The sequence below is a fragment of the Xenopus laevis genome, chromosome 3S (genome assembly GCF_017654675.1).
Source record: "Xenopus laevis strain J_2021 chromosome 3S, Xenopus_laevis_v10.1, whole genome shotgun sequence".
Taxonomy (NCBI): Eukaryota; Metazoa; Chordata; class Amphibia; order Anura; family Pipidae; genus Xenopus; species Xenopus laevis.
In genome coordinates this window covers 22,170,433-22,189,771 of record NC_054376.1, presented here as the reverse complement: position 1 = coordinate 22,189,771, position 19,339 = coordinate 22,170,433, and the positions used below count along the sequence as shown (strand labels likewise).

Sequence of the window (19,339 nt, the reverse complement as noted above, 5' to 3'; positions counted from 1 at the left end):
AACTAATAAAAATGTTTCTCTTGCTGGGTAGAGTTCTAAAAAAAGAACAGCTGCATTAGCTCCCTCATGACATGGGGCTGGTTGACATTTCTGTATTTAGGCAGTGCTATGTATATGGAACAAGGCAAGTAGATACCTTCTATTTTCAGAAAGCTTTACACTAGAGTCCTGCAGGGGGTTGGGTACCCTGCGGGTTGCGGGTAGAAGTTCCAGGTGCGGGTATAGATGCGGGTCGGCGGTTTTGCGGGTCGGGCCGCGGGTCTTCTCAATAGCGATTTTTTTTCCTTTTTTCTGATCACGCCTACTTCCGATGATGTAACTTCCGGTTTACAATGACAGCACTGACAGTCCGGGTTGTGGATAAGGTACTTGTGGGTCGGGTAGCAGGTCCAAACGGGTAAGAATGCGGGTGGCGGGTCCAGGTTGCGGGTACGGGTCGGGTACAGGTTCCAAAAAATGGACCCGCGCAGGACAGCTAATGCAACCTCTAATATGTTCTAGAATTGTGTGAATTGCTTGGCACTGCCCGATCCCCGGTCCCTGCTATCAGCCAAGTGCGTGACTGGCAGTCTGCTCTTGGGCGTTAGAGTGAGAAGAGGGGGTGAGTGGAGATTGCAATGTTAGGAAGGGTGCAGGTAATCAAATAGAGTGGGAAAGGCAGCAGTGAGATGGGGGGAGATGAACAACAGTGGAGCTAGGAGCTGCTACCTCAGGCCCCCCACCCCACAGCCACAAAGCCCCCTCTGGCCGCCCTGCCCAAGTTGCATCCCCCACCGGCCCACCAAGGTCTTTTCTTTCTTGTGGCTGCAGCAGGAGCCAGGTAGGGAGGTCAGAAGCAGTGGCATTGTGCAGGGAGGTGGTCTAAGCCAGCAGGGCCCAGGAAGGCCAGGGACCACAGGGTTTTTTTCCCAGTGTCCTGCCAGCCCAGTCCGACCCTGATGATATTTGTATAATCCCCACAGTGATATGCAGCAGTTGCATGAAGAACATAATCTCCAGCTGAAGTGCTCTGCTTGGAGGAGGCTGTTGATTTAAAAACTATGGCCTGTGAACATATCTTCTGCTGTACCTGCTTCTCACAACACTGGCCCGCCAACCTTCTTCACCCATCTGTCTAATCTGCCTGATTCAAGGATTAAATGCAGGGTTATCTACAGATATTGTAAGTGATCTTACATGTAGAATGACAAAGTGGAATTATAAATTATTACAAGAAACAGTAACACCAAAAAATAATAGCATTTCAAAGTAATTTTTATATAATATAGGGTTAGCATGCACTGGTAAAAGTTGTGTGTGTTGCTTCAGAAAGACTACTAAAGTTTATATAAACAAGCTGTGTAGCCATGGGGGCAGTTAAACAGCAGATAACAGATAAGCCCTGTAGAATACAATGGTGTTTTATCTGTTGTCTGTTATGTAACCTGTGCCTTTTTTTCCATCTTGAATGGCCACCCCCATGGCTAAATAGCAGCTCATTTATAAAAACTATAGTAGTCTTCCTGAAGCAAACACAACAGTTTTACCAGTGCGGAGCAACACTACATTATATTATAATTACTTTGATACCCTTTCAGTTTTTGGTGTTACTGTTCCTTTAAAGGGGAACTCCACAAAAACATAATTTACGCTTTTTGAAAACTAAACATAATTCCAAGCAACTTTGCAATATGCATCAATTAAAAATATGCAGACTTTTCATGATTTTTAATGGTTTGGAACAGTTCCCTAAGCCTAGCCCCCTGCTCTCCTGCTGATCTGTCTGACTACTTTGCTGAGCTGGCTGACTACTGTTACTTTGTATAATCAGGTATATGTCCTTAGTCTGTATCCTACAAACCCCACAATTCCCTGCACATGTGATTTCAATAAGGAATTGAACATCACAGTACAATGCAATGTGGATTGGGCCAGGACTCGCACCCCTCAGGGCGGCAGCTCGCACGCCACTGATTCTGGCGTACGGAGGGGGGTGGGGGAACAGCTATTTTTGTCAACATATGCTATTGAAAAACATTACTACCAACATTTGAAAAAGAGGGACAAAAACATCATCTTTGACCATGCCCATTTTATGGCCACACCCCCTAATTACCATGTCCATTTTACAAAATTTCTGGGAGTTTTGGGGCCATGTTTTATGTGTTATAACAATTTTGCTAATGAAGGTGAAATTGCCCTTTAAGCTGTGAGTCTCTGTTTCTCCAAGAAACCTGCTTATCTTAATTAGTTCCAATTGTTTCTTTGCTTATCTTAAATTGTTACAAATGTATCGAAGAGCAGTGACATTATTCTGGGCTCTCTGGCAAAAAGCCTCGTATTTTAATGCAGTTTCAGAAACGTTCTATCATTTTCTGACGTCAGTGCAGGAGATCAAAGAGAAACTTGGGACATTTCAGTAAGAACCCCAGAACGTCAGGCTGAGCTATCCAAATTGGTACTGTACCACATAAAATGGGACAGTTGGGAGGTATGAAATAGTATGAAGCCCGTGGGATCCGTGGGTTTACCCTTTATTTATAGAGAGAGAGAGAGAGAGAGAGAGAGAGAGAGATGTATGACATGTATAAGGACCCTGTGGGTTAGACATTTTACTCAGGGAATTAACCCTGTATTTGGACACCCTAAGTGATCCTTTGATTCACCCAGGCAGCTATGTCTCTTATCTTGGGTCCATTGTAACTGAGCAACTTCAAGAGATAAAACAGGACTTTGATAAGTTAAAGGGTCTGACTTAACCAATGTAGTTAATTGTTGTTTAAGAATTAAAGCATTATGTGCCGAGGCATATCACCGCCCTATTACCTTCCTTTCCTTTACTCTTTTTTATATTTATTATACTAAATGTAAAACTGCAAAAATTGCTAATAAAAAAAAAAGTATAAATGGAGAGCAGTGCACACATGTGCTCAGGGCTTTCTTCCTGGATCCCACCCTGTGGGGAGGTGGTTACAGGAGAGGGTCTGAGCGGTGATACACCTTGGCTAGGGATAGGGTTGCCACCTTTCAAAAAGATTTCCACCAGCCGTGGTGGGGGCAGGAAGAAAGGGGGCGTGTTGTGATGTCGGCAAAGGGGGCGGAGCCAGGTCACGCGATTGGACAGACACTGGAAAAGAAGGTGTGCTAGTTTACTGGTGTGCTATCCTCAAGATATACAGTTTGCAGTTGTGCCTGAGAGATATGCAATATAAATTGATGACATAGTAATGATTATTATTCTTTATGTATATATATATTGCAAATCACAGCAAATATATGCAGAGTGGGAGATCCATTACTTCCAATGTGTGTAGGGTTGCCATCTTTTTTTGAAAAAAAATACCAGCCTTCCTATATATTTAGATTTTTTTCCCTATTAATAACATTGGGGTGAAGCATCATTTTTACTGGTCAGGTCAGTAAAATACTGGCAGGTGGCAACCCTTAGTGTGTGCCATGTTGATAAAACCTTTAGAATGCTTCTGAATCGGTGCATCTCTTACTCAGCAGGCACAGAATTTTGCAAATGACAAAATAATGGCGTAATTAGGGGGGAAACCTTACATTGTGTATAACTGCAGCGCATGAGGATATGTGTACTAAAGCTTACAGCTTTCACTGGGGTGGGTATGCATTTACACAATCAGAGAGTGATTATGAGAAAGATATACAGGCATAGGACCCATGCTCGGGACCTAGGGTTTTCCAGATAATGAATCTTTCCATAATTTGGATCTTCATACCTAAAGTCTACTAGAAAATCGTGTAAACATTAAATAAACCCAATAGGCTGGTCTTACTTCCAATAAGGACTAATCTTAGTTTGAATCAAGTACAAGGTACTGTTTTATTACAAAAAAAAGAAAATCACTTGTGGATTATGTGATTATAATAGATTCTATGGGAGATGGACTTTCCGTAACTCAGGGCGTTCTGCATAATGGGTTTCTGGATAAGGAGTCCCATACCTTTAATACATTGTCATCAGATGTTATCCACATCTGGTCCACTATTAAGGCAGGCTGCTGGGGATATACTTAGAATGCTAATTCAATTATAGCCTAAGGCAGTGGTATAAGAAAAGGTTGCTGGGCCCTCCACAAATTTTTTTTGGAGGGGTCAGTCGAGCACAGCAGCTCCCAGCGCAACCCCTGCAGCTTTCACGCGCTGTCATGCGTGAATATTTAAAGAAGAAGAGTGACTGGGCAGTGGGGATTTTAATGCTACAGAAGAAGCTGACCCAGCAGGTCCCCCCCAAATCATAAACATTGGCAAAAGTTGTAATTCACCTGTCTGAGCACACAGGGTGGATTTTTGTCTAAAAATTCCCTACAATACAGAATCTGTCCCATACATGGGCTAACTTATAGAGATACTGAAAATATATATTTTTTTATATTTATCATAACATTATCTTTGAATGCTATTTATAATCTTGCCATAAAAGTATTTGCCTGATGCTTTTACATTACCTTTCTTACCCCCATATTCCTCTAGGTGGCATATTTGTGCAGCAGTAGTTGGTTAGCAATAGAAACTCTAACTGACAGACTGAGATGGTACAGTCAGGTTGGCAAAACACTCAGGTTTAGAAACCTCAAGTAATAATTAATTACAACAGCAGAACTATCAGAAAAAAATGATCAACATGATGATCAACTGATGCTCCCACAGACTGCATGGTGAAGTAATTTTCCTATTGCCATAGACGAAGTCCAGATTATTTTTAAAATAATATGCATAGCATTCTCTTATTATCAAAATTACAGAAAAAAACATCAGTTCATCTGCATGACTAGAAATCAGGTCTAATGATTGGGTTGTTTAACATTAAACCATGTTTATCGGTCTACTTTCACATAAAACACATATTCTAACTGTGTAATTTATGGGAGAGCTTACATACGAAAGTAAAAATGCCACATTTTATATATTGACCTTAATTGCACCAGCCTAAAGTTTCAGCTTGTCAATCGCAGCAATGATTTCAGGACATCAAACTTTTTACAGGGGGTCACCACAAAAGTATCTAAGTGCGCCTGTCACATATTCTAGGCTCTCTGCCAAAAGCCAATTAAGTTAGAAACATTGTATCTTTTTCTGGGCTGTTCAGTGCTGGTGATCAAAGAGAAAGTCAGGACATTTCAGTAACAATCCGCGACTGAGGGCTGATCTGTCAAAATCGGGACTGTCCCATGAAAAACAGGACAGTTTGGAGGTATGTGGTACATACAGTTGCTTCCAGGGTCCCTATCTAATGAGTTATTACAGTTAGCTTGGGCCCGATATGGATATGGGCAGCTGTTTTTAGCTCTCTGGAAAGAAATACTTAAAGCCCTGGTTAAATGCTTAAAGAATCAGGAAGCTCAGAAAGTGTCTCTCAGCTCATCTGGAGACTATTCAAGTTGCTCAGGGGATCCCCATCTCTTCACTTGAATGTGTTTTTTGCTGCTCAACCCACCATCCCCAAATTTCCATGGTCTATTCGTTACAGTGACAATCCCGACTCCCGTTGTGGATTTTTGGTGCAATGTAGGATCCAGTTTGAGCTTGCACATGAACAGTTTACAAGGTATCCAGGAGCCCAAGGCTACCCTGAAGACTGGTGCTATAAACTTTGTACCTTGTTCCTATCTCTCTGTACTTAAACCTCTAGGACTATTCTCATCTTTTTCCAGTCTCCATAGCTGCCTTTGACCCTTAAACACTACTATCCCTTACTATGTTTTTCCCAATCTGTGCCCTTTTCACGCTTGACTCGTGTTATTTGCAAGAGTTGTGCACACTTTCTACTACAGGACACCAGTCTAGCTTCTCTTTAGTATTAAAACAATTATTGCCCATCGTAGGTTCTGTTTGTTAATAGGTCTTGGGTGCAATTTCTGATATGATTCCAGAAGTTTGACCTGTGCCTGATTCTGACTCTGATAATTGCTGCCTGTACTTGTCTACAAATTTTTGGATTACTATTTGGTACTTTGCTGCACTCACAGTTTTGACCTTGCCCTGATTCCTGACTACATTCTGACTGATCCCTGTTCATCTGTTTTACGTTCTGGTTCCCATGCTTGCCAATAACCTGAGTCCTGGTTCTCTCACTTTAGGCTGGTGACATCCATGTAGCGGAAGGCTCCTCCCTAAGAGAAAGGTGGCTGTTAAAGGCAGAAGCTTGAGCCATGACTGCAACCTTCGCTCTTGTTCTAGTTTTTGGGAGGCCGAGCGTGACAGTAATTTCCCAGGCAACAGCATATACCTCAGATGGTTTATTTATGTAATAATGTCCTCCAGGAAGGGATTTTGCTTTATATCGGTTACAGAGTGCATGGTAAAACATATTACCTTTTGCAACTGAGGCAACCAAGGAAATTCTGTGGACTCAAAGCTGTTACTATAAGTAAGCAGTAGTGATGTGCGGGTTGAGTTTTTCTCCCCTCTGTTTATATACCAGTGCACAAAATAGGCATACGGTGGGAACACATATAAGGCCGGAACCTGGCATGGAGAGCAGGGAGAAAAGCTTAACCCAAACCCATCCATGACCCGCAAATAATGTGCCGAGGTCAGCCTGAACCTGCCTGACCCACGGGTCCTGCACTGGCTCGCTCGCACATCACTAGTAGGAAGGCAAGGCACATGTCTTGGATGCAGCTAGGGGTGGGGCAATTGGTGACAGAACAAGTGAGTAGACTGGAGTGAGCAGCAGTGGGGTCATGTAGATCAAATTGTAGATGTTGGCATGTTGTTGGGGGTGGCAGTAAGGGCCTTCGGCACCAATACTTCTTGGGCAGGCTCTGCATGGACATCATAAAGAAATCATCCGTAATTATAGTACCATCTGAAAGGATACGTAAACCTTAAAAATAAGTGAATGTAAAATTGATGAGAGTGATATTCTAAGTCTTTTGCACATGTACATTCATTATTTATGATTTTAATTCAAAGATATTAAAGGATACATGCACTGTTAACATGAAAAAAAGAAAGAGGCTGCTCTGATTTTCTTCTGCTTAGGAAAGATTTTAAAAAGGTTTCTAATTTTTTTCCTAACCAGAAGAACATCAGAGAAGCCTCTTTCTTTCTCCTGACAATTTCCTTGACTACTTGGTGGTCAGACTGGTCGGAAAATGACCAGCAGGTGTAGCTGGTGTAACAAAAATTTGTACATGTATCCCTTAATATCTTGGAATTAAAAAAAAAATAATAATGAATGTACATTGCAAGTGTGCTAAGAATAACACTCAATTTTACATTCACTTATTTTCAAGGTTTACTTATCCTTTAAAAGGCCACTGTCAGACTTAAAAGACTAAAAATTGCCATTATGAATGTAGTATCCCCATGTTTGCATTAGGAAGTTCACTCAGAAAAGGCACACACTTATATAATATAAAATGGCTACATTTAATGGAAAGAATAATGAAGTTGAGCTTAAGTTATACTATAGATTTGACAGCCCTATGTACCTAACCACTCTTTTTTGTGGGTTCTCTGGTGCTTGACAAGTACTGAGCTGTAAGTGAAGCTTTTCCCACACTCATTGCAGGTATATGGTCTCTCTCCAGTGTGAGTTCTCTGGTGTTTCACAAGAGAAGAACTCTGAGTAAAACACTTGCCACAGTCGGTGCAAGCAAACGGTTTCTCACCAGTATGGGTTCTCAGATGGTTCACAAGAGCCGTCTTCTGGGAAAAGCTTTTTTCGCATTTGCCGCAGGCGTATGGTTTTTCCCCAGTGTGGATTCTCTGATGCTTCACAAGGGCAGAACAGTGAGAGAAACTTTTCCCACAGTCCCTACACGGATAAGGCCTCTCCCCAGTGTGTGTTCTCTGGTGATTTGCGAGGGCGTACTTGTCCATAAAGCTCTTTGGACACTGAGTGCATGCATATGGTTTCTCCCCTGTATGGGTTCTCTGATGTTTAAGGAGAGCTGAACTTTCTGTGAAGCTCTTCCCACATTCAGTGCAGCCATAAGGACCCACCCCAGTGTGTATGCGCTGATGCCGTATCAAATGTGACCTGCGCATAAAGCATTTCCCACACTGAGCACAGGAATAAGGCTTCTCCCCTGTATGAGTTCTTAGGTGAGTTAAAAGATTGGAACTCTGCGCAAAGCCTTTCCCACATTTACTGCAGATGTATGGCCTCTCCCCAGTATGGGACCGCTGGTGCCTAACAAGGTGCAACTTACAGATAAAGCTTTTCTCACAGCCATTGCAAGCATAAGGTTTCTCCCCAGTGTGGGTTCTCTTGTGTATGACAAGCTGAGAATTGTCAATGAAACTTTTTCCACATTTACCACAGAAGTAAGGTCTCTCTCCTATGTGGATTCTCTTGTGCCTTAAAAGATGGGAGCTACGGTTAAAGCCCTTTCCACATTCCGTACATGTGTAGTATTTTTCTGCTGTTTGGGAGTTTAACCCAGCCATGCATTCAGCCCTTTTAGTGACTCCTTCATTACATGGCTCCTGGTCTGATCCATTATTACCATATACATGAATGGCTGTTACACAACTATCATTGCACAAAGATGCAAGCTGCACTCTGTCTTCTCTTGAAAATGTAGCCAGTTGCTCATGTGAACAGTAGAGTTTCCTACAGGTCCCTCCATCTCTTTGCCAGTATTCTGTGCGAATACTCCTCTGCTGATTGGCCAAATCTTCCAGGTAGAAAGGAGTGCACGGTTCTTCTTCCTTAATCCTGATGGATCCCCAACCTACTAATTAGAGAGGTAATTTCAATTTATTAGAATCAGACTAATGTGCCCCATTATAATCACCTTTTAAAAAACCATTGGCAATGGCAGCAATTGAGACTATAATTAGCAGTAGGTTAGTTGTTCTTCAACACAACCTCTATGAGCCATGAGGGAAAAGGGGGCTAATTGCTCAAAGGCCACGGGAAGCTATGTATATATCATCACACATTCTATCTAGAGATGTCCCCTCCCAAAGTTAACTACCCTTATATGGCCCCCACTAGCGCATTCCTGATAATAAAAGGCAGAGTGCAGTGGGGTTAGTGCCCACTTGATGTCCTTTTCCCAGCTCTCCGACAGCTATCACTGACCAGGAGAATGTGCAGTTCAGGACCAGATCAGATTCAACTGAGCATGCTCCTTGCTGCCACAGACATGGCAGCTACTATCCCTGCTTTGCTACGCTGACTTTTATGAACAGGTACAGACAAATTGAGCTATAATGGGGAGTGTGGAGTAATGTGGTTCAGGAGCAGACGGAGAGCCTCTGTGGGGGTATTATATGGCTTTCCTTGTCCTTTAAAATGATTGCCTACGATGATAGGAATGCAGTAACAGGTGCAGTTCTGCATTAGGTCTAGTAACATATAGCAACCAATCAGCAGGCACCATACTGATGTGCTGAGAGCATGCATCTAATTGGGTTAGATCAGGGGTCCCCAACCACCGGGCTGAGGATCAGTGGCGGGCCGCGGGCTATGCCAATCTGTGCTGCCTCTGGTCCCAGATGCAAAAACAATGAAAAATGTCCTAATTACCTGCAATTCCAGCTCCCTGATGCGCCATTGCCATGACAACAGCTGTGCGAAGCCCAGGAAGCTTTCTACTGATCGTGATAAGGACCAAAATACTGTTTGGACAGTGTCTTTGTTAAGCCTGAAATGCAACTACACATCTACACCCCCCCTACCCCGGTCCTTGTAAAATTGTCTTGCTTGAAAAAAAGGTTGGGGACTACTGGGTTAGATGACCAAATGTCTCTGACCCTGTAAGCCAATGAGCACACGTTTGTAGGTCACTTTGCAATGCTCACCTATATTTAAAGGGAGATCATTATGGTCCTGGCCTTGCCAAATCCTGGTTATGATGTCTGGGATCTCATGAATTAAACCTGTGTGTGGAAATGAAACATTTCAACAGATATCATAATGCTAGTGCATTTAATGCATAATGACTGGTTATTTAAATGTTGTGAATTGTCTGGCAAGAGCCCAAAGCATGCCCAGAGGGCGACTGGATTGTTCAGGGTTCTGGGAAGTACACATCTAAATGTTGTGTATATATATATATATATATATATATATATATATATATATATATATATATATATATATATATATATATATATATATATATATATACATACATACATACATACATATATATATATATATATATATATACATACATACATACATACATACATACATACACACACACATACCATTTAGAAGTGCAGATATTTGATAAGCTTGATCTAAAGACTTTTGCACGTATGTACTCTGCACCCTGAGCTGCATTTGTAATACACTGGGTGAAAAGGAGGCGGCTGGCTGAACTGGAGATCCCTATATAGGGGCTCAAATCTAAGCAGCCCTGTGTGTTACTATATAAAAAAGAAATAATTATTTGGGCTTTTAATGGACTGCACCCCTACCACGGAGTGTTTGAGCCTCTACTGCTTTCAGACACTTGGTCCCTCACATGTTGCTTCCCCTCAACTGCTCCTGAGGCAAGTACTTCAGCTTCCTACATCTAGTTCAAGACCTACCCATGGATCATCTTTATGCTAGGAATCCACCATTGCCATTAGTTAAGAACCCGGATTCTTGACCTTGGGTGCCCAGGTATTGTTGGACTGCCATTTTCAGAATGCTTTAAAAGGGTGGTTCACCTTCAAGTTAACTTGTAGTATGTTATAGAATGGCTAACTCTAAGCAACTTCTAAATTGGTTTTAATTTTTTATTTTGCATTTTTTTTTTAATTATTTGCCTTCTTCTTCGGACTCTTTCCAGTTTTCAAATGGGGGTCACTGACCCCATCTAAAAACAAATGCTCTGAAAGGCTACACATTTATTGTTATTGCTACTTTTTATTATTTACCTTTCTATTCACACTGTAGACTTTCATATCAATGCATGGTTGCTAGGGTAAGTTGGATCAACAAGATTGCTGAAACTGGAGAGCCACTGAATAAAAAGCTAAATAACTCAAAAACTACAAAAAGAAAAACAATTGAAAATTGGCTCTGAATATAATGCTCTCTTCATACTAAAAAGAGAGATTTTTGTACTTACCGTTAAATCTTTTTCTCTTGTCCTATATTGGGGGACACAGGCACCATGGGGATGAAGATCCTGCAGCTGGAGACTGGACACTAAACAGTTAAACTCTTGACTCCTCCTCCTGCTCTGGGCTTCATCCCCTGCCTCCTCCTACTATCTCCAGTTTCGACCGAAGAAGGAGCAGAATGACCCAAAAAACAGAAGAGGAGTACCACAACCCCCAAAAATGTATGATAATAATTTGAACATCTATAAGAACATGAACCGTAGTAAACACAACACTCCAACCGGAGCTGATAACAATCAGTAAAAACAGTGTCGATCAGGGAGGGAAGGCCTGTGTCCCCCAATATAGGACAAGAGAAAAAGATTTAACGGTAAGTACAAAAATCTCTCTTTCTCTTGCCTAAATTGGGGGACACAGGCACCATGGGGACGTCCGAAAGCAACCATGAGGGTGGGACACTGATGATCCCCTTAGGTGTTCAACCAAGTACAGTACGCAACACCTTCCTCCCAAAAAACGCTTCGGCTGAGGCCCGTGTGTGAAGCCTGTAGAAGCGCGTGAAAGTGTGAAGGGATGCCCAGGTTGCCGCTCTGCAAACTTGTTCTGCCGAAGCCTGGTGTCGAATTGCCCAAGACGTGCTGAGGGAACGAGTAGAATGTGCTTTCACATGTAGCGGAGGCGGTTTACCTTTACCCGCATATGCTCTAATGATGGTGGCACGAATCCACTTAGCCAACGTGGCCTTGGCCGCCTTTGTGCCACATTTTGGCCCTTGTGGGATGATGAACAATGCATCCGTCTTCCTTACATCCTTGGTAGCTTCCAGGTACGACTTGATAGCTCGAACCACGTCGAGGTTGTGCAGTTTACACTCAGCGGGGTTCTTAGGATTCGGACAGAAGGAAGGCACCACCAAGTCTTGGTTAAGGTGAAACTCGGAAACAACCTTTGGTAGAAAGTACGGAGTAGGCCTGAGGACAACCTTATCAGCGTGTATGATGGTGAATGGCGACCTGCACGACAATGCAGCAAGTTCGGAAACCCTCCGGGCAGAAGTGATGGCCAAAAGGAAGACCACCTTCTCAGTAAGGGTGGACAGAGGAATGTTGTCGAGAGGCTCGTACGGGTCCTCCTGTAGGGCAGAAAGAACTAGGTTGAGGTCCCATGGTGGGACAGGATAACGGTAAGGTGGATTCAAACGAGTCGCTCCCTGAATGAATGTCTTGATGTTATTCCTCAGGGCCAGCTTCCCCTGTAGTAGAATGGACAACGCTGAAATCTGAACCTTCAGGGAGCTAACAGCCAAACCCTTGGACAGGCCATCCTGTAAGAAGGATAAAACATCACGCTCCTTTGCCCTCTGTGGATCCAGAGTCCGAACTTCGCACCAAGTGATGAATGTCTTCCAAACCCTGTGGTATATTCTGGCTGAAACGGGTTTACGTGCCCTGAGCATGGTGGGTAAGGCTGACGAAGGGGCACCCGCTCTGCGTAGGACTAGGGCTTCAAGAGCCACGCCGTTAAAACCCACTGATGAGAATTCGGGTGAGGAATAGGACCTTGAGTGAGCAGATCCTCTCGTAGGGGAAGGTGGAAAGGAGCGTCTGCTGCCAACGCCACTAGGTCCGCAAACCAGGCCCTCCGGGGCCAGTATGGTGCCACCAGAATCGTTGGAATGCCCTCTCTTTTGACCTTCTTGACAACCTTTGGCAGAAGCGCTAGCGGAGGAAATATGTAGGCCATGGAGAACCGCCACGGAATCACCAGAGCGTCCACCGCGTGTGCGAGTGGATCTAGGCTTCTTGCCACGAAGCTTTGAACCTTTCTGTTGTTCCGTGATGCCATCAGATCGATGTCTGGCATGCCCCATCTGTCCACGAGAAGTTGAAAGACTTCCTGGTGAAGGCTCCACTCTCCCTGATCTAGAGTTTCCCTGCTCAGGTAGTCCGCCATCCAGTTTTCGACTCCTGGTATGTGGACCGCCGATATGGCTGGCACATAGGTCTCTGCCCACTGGAAGATGCCGTTTGTTTCCCGGAGAGCCGCCGGGCTCCTGGTGCCACCCTGGTGGTTGATGTACGCTACTGCTGTAACGTTGTCGGACTGGATCCGAACTGCTTGGCCCTGGAGCAGGGACGTCAGGTGCTCGAGAGAGTAACGAATCGCCCTCAGTTCTAGGAGATTGATGGGCAGCCTTGTCTCCTCCTGATCCCAGAGACCTTGGATCGTGGTTTGTCCTAGCACACCACCCCACCCCCTGAGACTGGCATCTGTTGTGAGAACCAGCCAGTGGTGGGGAGGGAAGAGGCGTCCCGTGGTGGTGCGAAGAGGTTGCAGCCACCAGTCTAGGGAGAGCTTCACTTGTTGTTGAAGGACTATCGGTCGATCTAGATCGTGCCGATCCTTGCGTTGGTGAAGCAGTATGGCATGTTGCAGAGGTCTGGTGTGAAACTGAGCATAGGGAATTGCTGGGAAGGATGCCACCATCGTCCCTAGGGTTTGCATAGCCGTCCGAAGGGTCACAGTAGGAGTATTCATTAGGGTTCTCACCCTGTGTTGTAGGGTGCTGGATTTGTCCTGTGGGAGGAAGGCCTTCCCTGCTCTGGAATCCAGTGTGAGTCCCAGGTAGTCCATGGTCTGCATTGGGGATAGGTTGGACTTCTTGAAGTTGATCATCCACCCCAAGTCGGTCAGGGTCTGAAGGACCAATGTTGTATGAAGTTGTGCAACGGCCTTCGATGGGCCTTTGACGAGAAGATCGTCCAAATAAGGTATGACGGGAATTCCCTGGAGCCGTAACTCCTCCAATGCTGCCGCCATCACCTTGGTGAATGTGCGTGGGGCTGATGACAGCCCGAAGGGGAGCGCTACAAACTGCCAGTGTTGACCGTTGACAAAGAATCGAAGGAACCGGTGGTGCGCTGGGTGAATGGGTATGTGGAGGTAGGCGTCTTTGATGTCGATGACGGACATGAACTCGCCGTCTTCCATGGAGGCCAAAACAGACTGAATTGATTCCATCTTGAAATGGCACTTTGTCACGAAGGGATTGAGATCTTTTAGGTCCAGGACTGGCCTGAGGGACCCGTCCTTTTTGGGCACCATAAAGAGGTTGGAATAGTATCCTCTGCCTCTGTCTGTTCGTGGTACTGGTTGGATAGTACCAGCCTTGGCAAGATCCTGGATGACCTTGAGGAACATGGCTCTGTGGTTGTGAGAAGTGAGACGTGAGATGAAGAAGCGGTGGGGTGGGGGTTGGGAAAATTCGATCAACAGTCCTTGTGAGACAACTCGAAGGACCCAAAGGTCCCGTACTTTTCGTTCCCACACCTCCCGAAAGGATTTTAGTCGGCCTCCTAGAGGAGTCTCTTCGGGGGTGGGCACCCCTTCATGCTGAATTGGTCTTGTCTTGAGAAGGCTTTGTTGGTGCCTTGTTGGAGGACCAAGAAGATCTCGGTTTGTTCTGGTAGCGGAAGTTAGAGCTGGTTTTATCGGTTTGCGTCTTTGACCTTTGGCTCTGCCGAAAGGGACGAAAAAAGGGGCGTCTTTTGAACGGTGGTCTCTTGGTTCTTGTCTGTGGGAGAAGGGTGCTCTTGCCACCAGTTGCCTGAGAGATGATTTTATCAAGTTCAGCGCCAAAGAGTAGTTTGCCCTGAAAGGGTAGGCTAACCAGGGACCTCTTGGACGTCAGGTCGGCAGACCACGTTTTCAACCACAGGAACCTACGAGCGGCCACTGATTGTGCCGAGGCCTGGGCCACCATCTTCGCTGCATCAATAGCTGCATCGCCTATGTAAGAGGTAGCGTCGGCAATTTGGGACAAGAGATTGTCAGTATTGGGATCCTCAGAGCCTATGAGCTGAGCTGTCTGTTCCACCCACACCTCCATGGCTTTTGCCACCCAGGCGATGGCGAAGATAGGTCTAAAGGTTGAACCCGACGCTGTAAATGCTGACTTGCAGAACCCTTCTAATCGTTTGTCTATAGGGTCTTTGAATGCTGCCGCATCAGCCACTGGTATAGTAGTGTTCCTGGATAGCCTGGAGACTGGGGGGTCAACCGCCGGGGGGGACGCCCACAGATCAGTGCACTCTTGTGGGAAGGGATAGGTCTGTGAGAAGCGCCTGGAAATCTGTACTCTATGGTCTGGATGTTTCCATTGTGCCTTGATAAGTTCGTCTAGCTGTTCATAAGCAGGGAACATGTAGGAAGATTTATTTTGTCTCTTAAAGATATTTTTGGCGGGTTCGACCACAGGCAGAGAGTCTTCGATATTTAGCGTATTGAGAACTGCTTGTATCAGACCTTCCACCTCCCTTTGGGTTCGGGGAGTGTCTAAATCTGGATCAAGATGCTCTTGGTCAGAGTCTTCTTCAGAAGGAACTTGACCCTCCTCGTCCGAGGGAGAGAAGTTATCCCTTGGGGAATCCGGAGGCCAAGGTGCAAGCCTTTTAGCGCCTGCAGGACGATCGTCTGCCCTAGTGGGTTGGGACAGGCGTTCTAGTACCTTGTCTAAGGTCTCGGGAATGCGGGCTAAGTTTTGGATGCCTGCAAGTGAGAGGGATAGGGCCTTGATCAGTTCGGATTCAGAAGTGCTAGCCAGTGGAGGTGGCGAGGGTTCTGATGGTCTGCAGGCCACACACACAGAGTCAGTCGAAGCAGAGCTGAATTTGGTCTTACATTGTGTGCAAGCCAGGAAGGAAATCTGTGTATGGGGGTGTGTATGAGCTGAGGACTTGGAGGTCCTGGGCTCTTCTGTTTTGTCTGCCATAATGCTCCTTGCGGTCCTGAATAATAAAATTTTTTTTTTTTTTTTTTTTTTTAATTATTTATTTAAAAAAAAAATGGAGGCAGGGGAACCCAGCCTAAACAGGGTAAACCGGCAGACTTGTTTCCTGGTGTGGAAACCTGTAGAGACAGAGAAGGGGCACATGGGTGAGAGTGGCCCTGCATCTGGTCTAATGCGTGTGAGCAGAAGAAATATATAACTTGCCTGAGCAGCTGTCGCCGTTAAGGAGGCAGAGGTTGCAGTCCCTGAAGAGAGCGTGTTGCCAGTACTTGCGCCGGGGACAAGAGCGAGGAGCTGAGAAGGGAGGCAGGAGACAAGCGGTGACTCCCAGGGAAGGCGCGGGGAAACGAAGACCGCTCCGCGTGAGAGCAGGGCGGAAGCGGAAGTGCATCTCAGCGTGAGACGCATGAAAACGGCGCCAAGTAAGGGGACGAAAGGGCCTGCGCAGAACGCGACGGAGGGCTAGGGTGGGCCTGGCAGTGGGAACTGAACAGAGGGGACCAGGGACCGGAGGGAAAGAGGGGCAAGGGGTCTATCTGAAAGAAGGGGGGGATAAGTAGAAATACTCACAATTGGTGCCAGCTATTCCAAGCCCGTCTGACGATCTCCCTATACAAACACAAATAAAAATATATATGAGAACACATATATCAGTATTTGTACTAGAGTGTACACCCAGGGTGGGTGTATGGCGCTGCTGCAGACCTCCGAAGAGCGGGAAGCAGCGCAGGGAGATAGGAGCAAGCCTGCAGACCTCCGTAGAGCGGGAAGGCTGTAGGGCATAGGTAAAAGTTAAAAGCTGGAGAGGCTCCTGAAAGAATCAATGGCCCCATAGTGTGGCGTGATCATAACCTGGAGTCTTGATCAGTTGCTCCAGCCACCAAAATCTGTGTCTTCTCCTTCTGAGGACACTAAAGAAACTGGAGATAGTAGGAGGAGGCAGGGGATGAAGCCCAGAGCAGGAGGAGGAGTCAAGAGTTTAACTGTTTAGTGTCCAGTCTCCAGCTGCAGGATCTTCATCCCCATGGTGCCTGTGTCCCCCAATTTAGGCAAGAGAAATTAACCCAAATCTTGATTATACAGTATGTCTGCAATGCTGTTACTTGTGGTCCAGCAAACTCCCAGGAAACCAGGGGGTTTAGAGAAATCAGTGTCAATTTAATGAAAGAACCACGCTTACCAAGATAGCACAGAGTCTCGTAGTTGTCCAGCATCACATTGGCATAAAGCATTTTCTGTCTTTCTGTCAGATACCCCCACTCCTGCTTAGAGAAATACACTGCCACTTCATCAAACTTAACTTGAGCCTGAAACAAATATTAGATGCTGTTAGTGATTTATTCTATGGACAGGGATTGGAACAAACTCAGAGGATCTACTGTACGGCTACACTACTCACTCTATACACACTGACTCCAATTTGTGTTTCCTTTCACGTCCCTAATTTGCATATGCATATACAAATTAGGATTCGGATTTGATTCTGTATTTGGCAGAATCCAAAATAGTGGTTTTAATGCATCCCTACTTGCTCATAATATGGTCCGCTTATATCTTGTCCCACTCTCCCAAAGGCTCCAGGTTGTCTAAACCACATTCATTACCTTTGCGCCCAAATGGTTTTTCTGCATCTTTAAGTCTTTTCAGTGCCTCAGTCATGAATCTCCAATCCAGTCGAACGTCTGAAGGCAAATAAAGTGCACATTATCAGTTGTTATTAATATCTTATATTTATAAGACACCAACATATACTGTAGTGCTGTATAATATACAGGTGTATACATCAAACTTGCAGATTATATACAATGTACCAGTTAATTCTATATAGTACTTGCATTGTTGTCAGCTATACCAGGTATTTCTATACAGTACTTGTACTGTAGGCAGGCATACCACTTATTTATATACAATACTTACACTTATTTATAGAGTGTTCTGTTATTTCCAGACAATTCTGTTGTTTGAACAAACGCAACAAAATGTTGGATCCATCTGCTGATCTGCAGAAGGTGCATATTCACTGCCTGAATCCAAGGGCCCTAATAAGTAAAAAAAAGGTAGTTCAAAGAGAAATTTTCATGGGCAGTATAGCCTTTTTTCAATAGTTTTTTGACTTATTTGCCTTTTTCTTCTAACCCTTTCCAGCTTTCAAATGGAGGTCACTGACCCCAACTAAAACCAAGTACTCTGTAAGGCTACAAATGTATTGTTATTGCTACTTTTTATTACAGGCCTCTTCTATTTATAGTTCAGCTCTTATTCCTATCAGTGTATGGTTGCTAGGTTAATTTGGACCTTAGCAACCAGATGGCTGAAATTGCAAACTGGAGAGCTGCTGAATCAAAAGCTAAATAACTCAAAAAACCACAAGTATGTATGTATGTATAACTTTATTTGTAAAGTACTGTTAAGGAGCCGCATTGCTGTACAATGCATAAAAGTACAAAATATATATATATGACGTAGTTGGCCTGTTTGTTTAAAGGGTAAGGCATTTTTCAGTAGCAGTATGCACAAGTATAGACGGGGAAGACAAATCACACAATAAATATACACAGAATTCATATCAGGACAATAAGCTCAACTGCTATGTGGTAAGAGAGATCGCGGAAGGAGGTCCCTGCCCCACAGAGCTTACAGTAATAGAAAATGAAAACCAGTTGCAAATGGTCTCAGAATATCACCCTCTAGGTCATACTAAAAGTTAATTTAAAGGCAAACAACCCCTTAAAGCCCTTCCCATCTCTCATGACATTATTGCATATTTTATTGTATATCCCTTAGGGGCATGTTTATTAACATTGGAGAGAAATATCTGGAGAGATTTCTGGAGATGTTGCCCATGGCAATCAATCAGCAATTAGATTTAAAAAGCCACCTACAAGTAGTTAGAAAACAAAAGCAAAGATCTGATTGGTTACTATGGGCAACATCTCCAGAAAGCTATACAGGTGAGAATAGAAAGAGCAGCAGGAGGGCTGCAGGCTGGAAATCCCTGGATGTTTATATATCTATATACCCTTTAAGCACTGTTTAGCCTCTTGCTCCCTCCCTGGGAATTGTAGTTCAGACCAGTTAAATATCTATCCTGTCAGTCGCAGACAGGGAGACCTCTAAAGTTTCATTATAGTTGTCAGGATATAAATCAGTGAGTATCCAGTTACCAGTCCGCTCCTTTAGCTTCCTCCTGGCTGCCACTGGCTGGGATCAGGGGGCACCAATAAGAGGAGGGACCGCTTCCATCTCGCCTGGTATTGCCATGAGCTACCAAATAGTGCCTTCTACCAGCAGCCAAGCTCCTACCATACTCTGCAGCGAAGAAGATACAGAATTCGCATATACACATAGAGCCTCGGTCGCCTTTTCCCTCAAAGCTGTAGACAAATAAAACTACAACTACCAAGAGATAACACGTCAAGGGATGTGACGAAATAACTTCCCTAACGCTGTTTATGCTTAATTGCATGCTGGGAAGTGTAGTCCTGCAGTTGGGACTTGTCAGGCATGAGCCAATGCGCTCAGCCA

At 44.7% G+C, this 19,339-nt stretch overlaps 1 protein-coding gene across 3 annotated transcripts; it reads right to left on the bottom strand.

Annotated features, from left to right (window-relative positions):
* Window positions 1-7,361: 7,361 nt before the first annotated feature.
* Window positions 7,362-19,260, bottom strand: LOC108712687 (zinc finger protein 501). 3 transcript variants are annotated; one of them, XM_018255020.2, is made up of 6 exons: window positions 18,979-19,260; window positions 17,732-17,853; window positions 17,419-17,496; window positions 16,995-17,121; window positions 9,766-9,843; window positions 7,362-8,690 (listed from the first exon to the last, which is right to left on the bottom strand). In XM_018255020.2, exons 3-6 carry the CDS (start codon window positions 17,443-17,445, stop codon window positions 7,435-7,437), a joined length of 1,488 nt encoding a protein of 495 aa, XP_018110509.1. In that variant the 5' UTR covers window positions 17,446-17,496; window positions 17,732-17,853; window positions 18,979-19,260; the 3' UTR covers window positions 7,362-7,434. The 3 variants fall into 3 exon arrangements, with proteins under 3 accessions (XP_018110509.1, XP_041444017.1, XP_018110508.1); XM_041588083.1 differs by having other exon boundaries at window positions 7,362-8,693; window positions 19,118-19,260; XM_018255019.2 differs by having other exon boundaries at window positions 7,362-8,693; window positions 18,979-19,259.
* Between the last annotated feature and the right edge of the window lie 79 nt (window positions 19,261-19,339).

Coding starts and splice junctions, on each gene's coding strand:
- LOC108712687 (XM_041588083.1), bottom strand. CDS start 17,445: ATGCAGAAAAACCATTTGGGCGCAAAG. Junction 17,122..17,418: donor AAAACCATTTGGGCGCAAAG/GTAATGAATGTG, acceptor TATTTGTTTCAG/GCTCAAGTTAAGTTTGATGA. Junction 9,844..16,994: donor CGAGACTCTGTGCTATCTTG/GTAAGCGTGGTT, acceptor TTCCACACACAG/GTTTAATTCATGAGATCCCA.